General features: G+C 36.3%; 1 protein-coding gene across 2 annotated transcripts; it reads left to right on the top strand.

The window, feature by feature from the left end:
* The first annotated feature begins 1,294 nt into the window (after positions 1–1,294).
* Positions 1,295–6,193, top strand: LOC141627974 (proteasome subunit beta type-5). Of its 2 annotated transcripts, none has more exons than XM_074441168.1 (8): positions 1,295–1,407; positions 2,603–2,749; positions 2,850–2,979; positions 4,058–4,164; positions 5,078–5,212; positions 5,302–5,405; positions 5,711–5,811; positions 5,899–6,193. In XM_074441168.1, exons 2-8 carry the CDS (start codon positions 2,636–2,638, stop codon positions 6,024–6,026), a joined length of 819 nt encoding a protein of 272 aa, XP_074297269.1. In that variant the 5' UTR covers positions 1,295–1,407; positions 2,603–2,635; the 3' UTR covers positions 6,027–6,193. The 2 variants fall into 2 exon arrangements, with proteins under 2 accessions (XP_074297269.1, XP_074297268.1); XM_074441167.1 differs by having other exon boundaries at positions 1,298–1,407; positions 2,627–2,749.
* Positions 6,194–9,752: the final 3,559 nt, after the last annotated feature.

The raw sequence follows: 9,752 nt of genomic DNA, 5'->3' as shown, positions 1-9,752 counted from the left end.
TATTTGAATGAATCTTCCAAATTCTTCACCCATAGTTGTAGATATAGGATTTAGAGAATGAGGGATTGTAGAGAGAGGTAGGAGGGTTTAGAGAGAAGGAATTAGGGTTTGGAAATGGGAAAAATCAGAAAAATAGGGTATATATATGTCAAGGCCCATCAATAGAAAAGCCCACGCGTGAAAACTCAGCGATTCCCGCAGCACTCGGTCGAGTGCTCGGTTCACTCGGTCGAGTGACGGCTCCACTCGGTCGAGTGAACCTCCACTCGATCGAGTGACCTACGAATCAGGGGCTGTTACAACTTTGCAGGCTCACTCGGTCCCTCACTCGATCGAGTACTCGGCCACTCGACCGAGTACTAGGTTTAGAATTTACGAGGTATTACACATATCAAAGCTTTACTGAGATCTCTGTCTTGGTCAAGTACAACTCGTGTTCGGGATTGAATTCAATTTCACCGTTGAGAGTTGAGAAAGGCTTTTGATTAAAGCTTCATTGAAATCGGGCTCCACTCAAACTTAGTTGAGTGAAATTTTTGCTCTGAATTGAAATTGGTTGACTGAACTTTGGCCTTATACCGCTCTGATTCCGATTCCGATTCCCGATGACTTGTTAAAAATGTTTATACTGCTATATCAAATAATTTCTCCACTCACACCGTCGAGCAATAGGAAGTGAACACATAACTACCAACTGGATAATTCCGGATTCTATTACTTGTATGTATCATAATTGAGTAGCCCATATATATAACATAAGGTCCAAATCAATAATGTGGGACATCATTGTTGACCCAAAAAATCATACTGCTATGAAGAAGTCACCAATTGCACGGGTTGGTCCTACTTGACCCGCACCTCGAGTCCTCCCAAACAAGGTCTGTCCAGCTAACCTTAAAACACGTAGTGGTCCGTTTTCTTCCTCGGGCCAAGTAAAGGTCCAAAATCCAAGCTCGGCCCGTCTCTATTACCCCCGCAAGGGGCGGGTTCAGGGTCGCCCATCCCCGAAACAAGTCCAGTAGTCCACTAGCCTGCCCCATCCCAAAGGGCCGACCCGCCCGAGTCAACCTGTCCCGTTCCTAAACCGACTTGTGGCACGAGCCACATCTAATACGACGAGAGTACAAGGTAAGTGGGTAAGACATGGATGATTCATAGTTTCATATCCGACGTTCAATTTAATACGTAGTAGCCCAATTACATACAAGGCCACCATATTTGTTGAGAGTAAAAGCCCATCGGCCTGAAATTCTTCAGAAGTATAAGTACTCGGACTCTATATAAGATCTGAACTCTTGCGCAAGAAACCTGCAACATCACACCCCCACACACACTCTCTCTCTCTAACTTTTTCGTCACGAAATCTATCTACTTACTCATCGCTAACTCGATTCTACGTTTTAAACGGTAATATCCGTTTTATTCAAGTTGTTTGTTTTGATTTAATTTTGTACTTTTTTTTTTTTTTTTTTTTTTTTTTTTTTTTTTTTTTTTTCTGATTTTCTCTTGTTTATGCTAATCCGATAAACCCTAGAACTTGGTGGAAATTGAAAAGCTTGATTAACAGATTGTTATCATGTATTTGTTATTGTTATTGATTGACTGTTTCGTTTGGAATCATTATTATTAAGATCGTTGCACGATTTGAAAACCAGTACTCCCTCCGTTCCAATCATTTATTTCACTTAGGAGGTCAAAGGTGAACCCATGATTGATGGAAGTAAATAAATGTTCTATGAACCTACAAGTTGTGAGTTGTGACTAGTAATCTGACAATATATTGAATTCCTAAGGTCTTTTAGGGGGTGTGGGTTGGTGCGAGAGGGATGTCTGTGGACATATTTGGTATTAATTTTTTCTTGGGAAACTTTTGTGGAAATGAGGGGAACAAGGATAGAGGTCTGGGCTGAAAGATCTGGAGGATAGAGCGAGCAAGATACTTAGTAGCTTTTGTCGTGGTTTCCTGACTCGCTAGGTATACATACATAGCATCCGACCTGAGAACTCTCTAAATCGGGTGTCTAGTATTTATATTTTAAACAAGCACCGTGATAGAATATGCTACGTAGCTTTTGTCGTGGTTTCCTGACTCGCTAGGTATACATACATAGCATCCGACCTGAGAACTCTCTAAATCGGGTGTCTAGTATTTATATTTTAAACAAACACCGTGATAGAATATGCTAGAAGTGATTGTTATTGGCTTATGGTCGAAAGAATCCGGTAACCTTGGCTTCTGTTTTGTGTGTGTCTTTGGCTTCTGTTTTGTGTGTGTGTGAATAAAGTTCTGACTTCTGAGGAAGAAGGAGAGCAAATTGGATTGTTTTTCCTGCTTTGAGATTTAATAAAAGTTTGACGAAGCCGTCTGAAGGGTTTTTGTTTACATGAAATTACTAGCTTTTTTTTACAACTTGTTAGTTGGTTGGTTCATGATTTAGATGGGTAATGGATTTGGGGAATGTGCCTCCTCCAATCAATTGAATGCATTTTTCAAAATCTCCCTCACTTATTTTAAAAATGTATACAATTGAAAAGATGATACAAAGAGAGTATTGAACAGTGAAATCATTTCATGGGCCCTTTTTTATGATATTGGGTTTAGTCCCGTGTTTGTCCTACATTGTAGGTTAACAAGATGAAGCTTGACACAAGTGGTCTTGAATCAACTACTCCGCTCGTTGGAGCCAGACATGTTATTTTGGATGGCCTGCAGATGACTCCTTCATTTGACCTTCCAAACACTTCTAACGTATGTTGTTTATCCCCCCTGATTTATGGTGGCACCATAATTATGTAGCCAGAGTAATTTTGCTACTTTTCGATTTTCATTTGTTGTGTTTCTTTTGCAGTTTGATGGATTTCAAAAAGAGGCTATACAGATGGTGAAGCCAGCTAAGGGGACTACAACTCTTGCTTTTATTTTCAAACATGGTGTCATGGTTGCTGCTGATTCGCGAGCCAGCATGGGAGGATACATATGTATGTTCTGTGCACCCATTTTTGACTGGTTTGTGCAGTGAGGTTCCATAATTGTATGACTAGGAAGGTAGAATTCTATCAGGAGTTTGATGGTTCTGTAGCAGCAACAATGGAATAACGTAGTAGCCTTCAATGTGGAGGTGGATGTACTTGGGTTTTAATATATGTAGAAGACTAGTTGCAACCTATGATTAAAAAGAACACATTTAGTCATTTAGCTATCTCTGATGCTCTTTAAATCAAGACCGATGATGCCTTCAAACTTTTTGTTAATCGCTGTAGTTTCTCAGTCAGTTCACTTTGTCAGTTTGGTGAGGCTGTTGAGCCGGACATTTAGGACATTGTATTTTGACTCTGTTATTTGGCTGTTAAAGTTGCTGTGGGTCATGCTATTTTTGCTCTTTGCTTGAATGGATTGTTTAGCAGTTTAGTTAGCACAACCTGTACAATCATTTAGGTTCATGCAAAAATTCTGAGTCTCCCCTATCATGTTGCTTCTCTTTAAGCCTGCCAAGCATATAATTTGTTTGAAAAACAATTTTTGTGTCAATGAGTCACACCTTCACCTCCTTCACCTCAGTACTTGTCGTCATGGTCCCTCATTTCATCAGTAGACTTCGCGTCGTTTGGAGCCTTACAGGTGCTACTTTATTTTATTTCTTACCTATCCAATATATCCTACATTTTTCTCTGGTCAATAAGGTTTTCTTCTGGAGTTAGGGAGGATTTTTGTATTGTGAGGTGTGCGATCACTCAGTGATGGTTATGGAGGATTGAGGCTCTGATGTAGTTATGGAGGATTTTTGTAGGGATGATACAACCAAATAAATTCAGTAGGTTAGGAATCAGGATTTGGAACATCTGGCAGCTTAGCTTAGTTACCTCAACAAAATGCTTGACCTGTATTTTAACTTTAACAGCAAGTAATGATGATATTTTGTGGTGGCAGTTAACTATCTTGACTATTGTTTGCAATTTTCTTTTGTTTTTAGTGTACCTAAAATTTTTATTTCTTCTTAACTCTTCTCTATTAACCATAAAATATAATTCATGTTTTCTTGAATGAAATGTTTTACAGCCTCTCAATCTGTCAAGAAGATTATTGAGATCAATCCTTACATGCTTGGCACGATGGCTGGTGGTGCTGCTGACTGCCAGTTTTGGCATCGTAATTTGGGCATCAAGGTAATCAATTTAGTCATACGCTATCTCAATCTTGAATTCGGTCTTTAGAGATTTCATGTCTAAGGAGTCAAACATGACGTCTAATGTGAAAAAATGCGGCTACCGGCTACCATTTGCTTGGTCAGTTGTGCTCAACTTATACGTGAAGCATTATTTTGCACCATCATGGCTGAAAACTAGCAGGCCTTGTTACTGTCTTCAAAGTTTCGGCTTCCTTTCTGGTGCCTTTTTAAGGCTTTTATCTTTTGATATCTTCCCCTTCCCACCCACCCTTCATTTTTTTAGCTGTGTGTATTGATCCACCAGGAGAAGTCAGGGGTATTCACTATTCAGGACAGGAATGTTAGAGAAGTACAATAGTACATAGTAACTTGATTATTTTGACTATTAGACAGTAACTCTTTCTATTTTGCATTCTACTTCCCTTGATACTTTAAATCAGCCTTTTACAAGATTTCTTTTTATTACCTTTGATTCTCTCTTGGACAGACAGACCTCACGTCATCATCCCATCTCATGTATAGTATTCTTGCTGTTTCTGTCCCTCTACTTTTATCAAGTGTATATTCTTGCTGTTTTTGTCCCTCTACTTTTATCAAGTGTATCTTATTTATGTTCTCTTTCTTTTAGGATAAAACCTTTCTTGTACTTTAAGGTTATGAAATTCATTGTTTTTCCATAAAAACAAAAGATGAATAGTACAACGCAGTTTTAGTTGAATTAATTTATTATTGTACTCAATTGCCTACTATGTGTGGAAGGGGAGTTGCTGTTGATCTTCTGCTTTGCCCTGAGATGTAAAAGCACCTAGTTGCTATTTTATTGTGGCTGTGTTATTATTTGAGAGTCTTGTTAACTCTGTGGTACTTGTAATCTAAATCACAAACTATAATGAGCTTTCTGTTATAACCAGTGCCGGCTGCATGAACTAGCGAACAAGCGAAGAATTTCTGTCACCGGTGCTTCAAAATTGCTGGCAAATATTCTGTATAGCTACAGAGGCATGGGCCTCTCTGTGGGTACAATGATTGCTGGATGGGATGAAACGGTAAAAGTTTCTCTGAATTGTTTTTTATGAGTTGTGAATGTAAGTTATTTTTAAACATAATTTACTATGTATTTGAACGTTTATTGTAGGGGCCTGGTCTATATTATGTGGACAGTGAGGGGGGAAGGCTCAAAGGGATGCGATTCTCTGTTGGATCTGGTTCACCTTATGCTTATGGTGTGCTTGACAATGGGTTTGTCTCTATTTTTGCTGTTTTTTTCTTTTAATTGAGCTTTGTAAGCTCCATAGTACTCAAACTGGAATCTATCCTTGTATCTATTGTCTGGTTTACTCTGAATCTGAGACAAGATGACAAGGGCAGTAAAGCTCACCGTCCCGAGATTGAACACTCATGGTTGCTTTTCCTGGTCTCTATCTCTAGACATTTAAGTTAAATTTACTCCCCACCATCCAATTTCATCCAGATAACCTTGCTCCTTCGTTAATTTGTTCCCAGTCTTTATTAGCTCAAATTGGAAACATTTCTTGTACGTGTAGGTATCGGTACGATATGACAGTTGAGGAAGCGGCTGAGTTAGCAAGACGATCTATCTATCATGCTACATTCCGTGATGCAGCTAGTGGTGGAGTTGCTAGCGGTATGTTCTGTCTTAAAACTTATCAGGGCACTATTCCAAACACTGATGTTTATCTGTGACCTTATTCTGTGTCTTCTATATATTCAGTTTACCATGTTGGACCTGATGGATGGAAGAAACTCTCTGGTGATGATGTTGGTGAACTTCACTTTGAATATTACCCTGTTGTCCCAGCCACCGTGGAGCACGAAATGGTTGAAGTTGGTGCAGCGTAAGAGTAAAGTGCCGGAGATGCACATCAAGTACAAATGAATTGAATCGGTTAATGTTTGATGTTCATGTACTTGAAACTTGATGTATTATTGTACCCAGTTGTGCCAGCTACCCTTTTTTTTGTTTGTTTTTTCTTCGGAATGAAAAACTCGACGACTTTGTTACTTTCTTATGCTTTCACGTAAGTAGTAGTCTAGCCCTTTTACTAATCCCGGGATTCAATCCCTCAAGTTAAAAACCGGAGTGATTAAGTCCCTTAACTTGCCTAAAAAAAAAAAGGTGAAATTAAGCCCCTTAAAAAGTCTCAAGAGAAAATCATTTTCTCATTCCACAAAAAATTGAAATTGGTTATGCTTTGGTTTAAAAAAGCATGTTTTTTAAAAATGTAAATAAGAGATTATTTCAAAATTAAGAAAAAAATGAAAATTTTGATTTTATTAAATTTTTTATTATTATATATTGCTACTATTACCTAAGAAAAACTCTAGGTCGATCACTTGTTATCTATTTCTACCCAAATTTTCATTTAAGACGGCACTATTTAAGCTTTAAAAGGGTAGTGCTAACACGGATAATCTAGTCTTGAGACTGCTATTTCTATTGTTAGGTCTATCAATCATTTGTTATTTGCGATAGATGTATTTATTTTAGGATTAATTTTCACAACATTTTTTTTACAACGGTTAGAAACAATTTAAGGAAAAATATTATGTACTTTTATACATCTTAAATATTTTGATTTTTTATAAAAATAATTTAAAATCTTCAGTATGCGGTGTGACAATCTATTTACAAGTCAATTACCACTTTTATTTAGAGGCGGCAATCATTGACACGACATGAATCCGACACGAAATTAGCGGGTTAGGGTCAAGACGTGACCCATTTAAGTAATTGGGTTGACATGACACAATAAGAGACTTAAATGAGTCGCATTAGAGTTGATATCTTTTGACACGAACCCGACACGAATAACCAATTTTTTTAAAATTGTCATAATATATTTGGTTTGAGTCAATAATTCAACCAAACAACTTAAAATTAGCATTTTCATTCATCATTTTTGGGATAATAGGGTTATAAAACGTAATTTATTGTATTAGTTTATTGGGTTAAACGGGCACTCCTGTTCCAAACGACCCCTCACCCCCCAATGCCACCGCCTTATATGCAACAAGACTAATCAAGAGGACGGCATTAAGCTGCTTTTTTTATGCTTCTTTTTTGTGGTACACTCCTAAATCGAGAATATTGGTAACGATGTTGTATATAGAGTGTTGTATTTTAAATAATGTACGAAATAAGGTTGTCTTAAAAATGTTCGCTACTGTTGTGTAAGGCTTCAATAAGCTTGCTGATAAGGAGTCATTATGGGTCTCTTTGAAGGATTACATGAGGAGTATTGATGGTGCATAGGTGCGCTTATAGGGAGAATTTAACAATGTTGGTGAGGCGAAGTCATATGCTCCAAAACATAAATAATAATGTTCTATTCCCTCCTAATCTGAGTGTTGGTTCCCTTTCTTTTGGGCACCAAAATTATGGAAATGAATTTGGACCACACAAAACACCCTACCCCACATGGAATTGAATTTGGACCACACAAAACTTACCAAAAAAGGAAAGAGGAACCAACACCCGACTAGCATGAAAATGGAAAGAGGAACCAATACTCAGACTAGGAGGGAATATTACCTTAAATTATATAGTAGAGGTAAGTCGGGTGTCGAATCCACCTGAAACTCTGAAAGGCGATGTAATTAATGTGTAAAAAGTAAAGAGTAAAAGTGACAATAATATGGGGGGTTTTATGATTGATTAAACTATAAACTATAGACTATTGAACAAATAATAAAGATGGGTGAATTCAGTTGATTAAAAGGTTTTCGGTCAACAAACATCCACTATCAACAAACCAATTGGTCCTCGATTGTCTTTAATCCAATTACTCTCAAGTACTATATTGTGGAAATACGGGTTTCTTTCTTCTTCTTAAGAGCATTCACAATAGTGAAATTTCACCAATTTTCATCTTATACTTTTTTAGCTTTTCTCTCTCATATTCACTATCCACCTCAACTTTCCACTCACCACCAAAATTTATAAAAAAACTGAAAAAAGACACCCACATCAACAAATACTCAACTTCCCTTCCCTCCCATAAAAATGACACATGGCGCACTCTCATAGGGCCCCTACCAGCCCTCCGTGTCCAATATTGGAATGAAATGCGTATTTTTGCTTATTAAAATCAAAGTAGGTGCAAACCATCACATGTTAATTGACAAAGTGGCCCCTATTACTCCTCTTCACTCGTTCTCGCACAGGCGAAAATTTTCAAGAGCAAATTTTGTCCACGTCATTTATTTGCTTGTTTACCACCAATGCAAGCCAAATTCTCACCCATTTTCTCTTCACCACTTTTTGCAAAAATTGGTGAATAGACCTTTGTAGATGGTCTAAGTATATACTCAACTAACTCGAAACGCGATATTAGAAGACCCTAATTATTGAACAATCTAATCCGCGCATCTAAATTTAATCCAAAAGCAGCATTACAATCCAAGGAAACTATAAAGATAACAATCTTTAACACACTCGGTTAACGATTCGAATTATATGTTTAGTCTCTACTTCGTCCTAATAACGATGAAACACATACAAATTATTACGGTAAAGTTTGTTACTCTAGTCTAGATGAATTGAACAATTACAGATTCAATTTCTAAATTTGCAATCCTATTTATTAAAAGAACAACAACATAGCTGATGTCTCAGCCTGTGGTTGAAAGTTGACTATTCAAATAAACTTTTTTGTTTCCTGATTTTCAGGGCCACGATGTATTTGGGAATTAATTGAAAGCCACCGTTCATTGATAACCAAAGTGAATCTGTTCTTAAATTGTTTAATTCCAAAAGTGTTCAATTATAGTCATTGCATGTGCATATGCATTACTCTACCACTTTACTTTTTCACGTTTACTAACGCATATTTTACGCGGTAAATATCGTTAGTTACGTATTTGCAAAAATTATAAAAGTTACATATTTTAATGTACTCGTAAAGACGAATCAAATAAGATCTAACTTGAATATATTTTCACTTATGTATTAAGAGAAAATTGCAATTGAAGATTCATTTGTGAATAGTATACAAAAACCAATATGGTAGAATGGAGTTGAATGGAGGAAGTATATTATAATTACAATAACAACATTTTTATTTTTCTGTAATATAAATCGATTATCCTATTTATTAATCCCCTATTTTATTAACTTCATTGATAAAATAAAGGATACTGTAACTCTTTATTCAATAATGACGTAAAAATAATAAAAAAATAGCCAAAAGCAACAAATAAAAAAAATTCAGTGCTTCAATGCAAATATTTCCTGATTGAAACGAATGTAAAAAGTTCTATTATTAATCTAGATCTGAAACAAATGAAAATAATAATTACCTAATAAATGTGAAACAAATGGTCTTATATATAGAGGAAAAATATAGATATATAGTATATTTTAACAAAAAAATATTAGTAAATATTTATAATAAACCTTACTATTAATTAAGGCGGAAAAAGAATTAACAGAGTAATACTAATTAGGATGTGAAGATGACATACACTCTCCAACAAAAATATTCATATCAACAAAACTAATTTATATTATGTTCAACAGAAATTAAGCTTCGTCATCTACTGTTGAACTCGATCGTCAACCGGTTT

This window comes from Silene latifolia, chromosome Y (assembly GCF_048544455.1).
Source record: "Silene latifolia isolate original U9 population chromosome Y, ASM4854445v1, whole genome shotgun sequence".
Classification (NCBI taxonomy): domain Eukaryota; kingdom Viridiplantae; phylum Streptophyta; class Magnoliopsida; order Caryophyllales; family Caryophyllaceae; genus Silene; species Silene latifolia.
The sequence above is the reverse complement of the archived record's forward strand: the minus strand, read 5'-3'. Positions and strand labels throughout refer to the sequence as shown.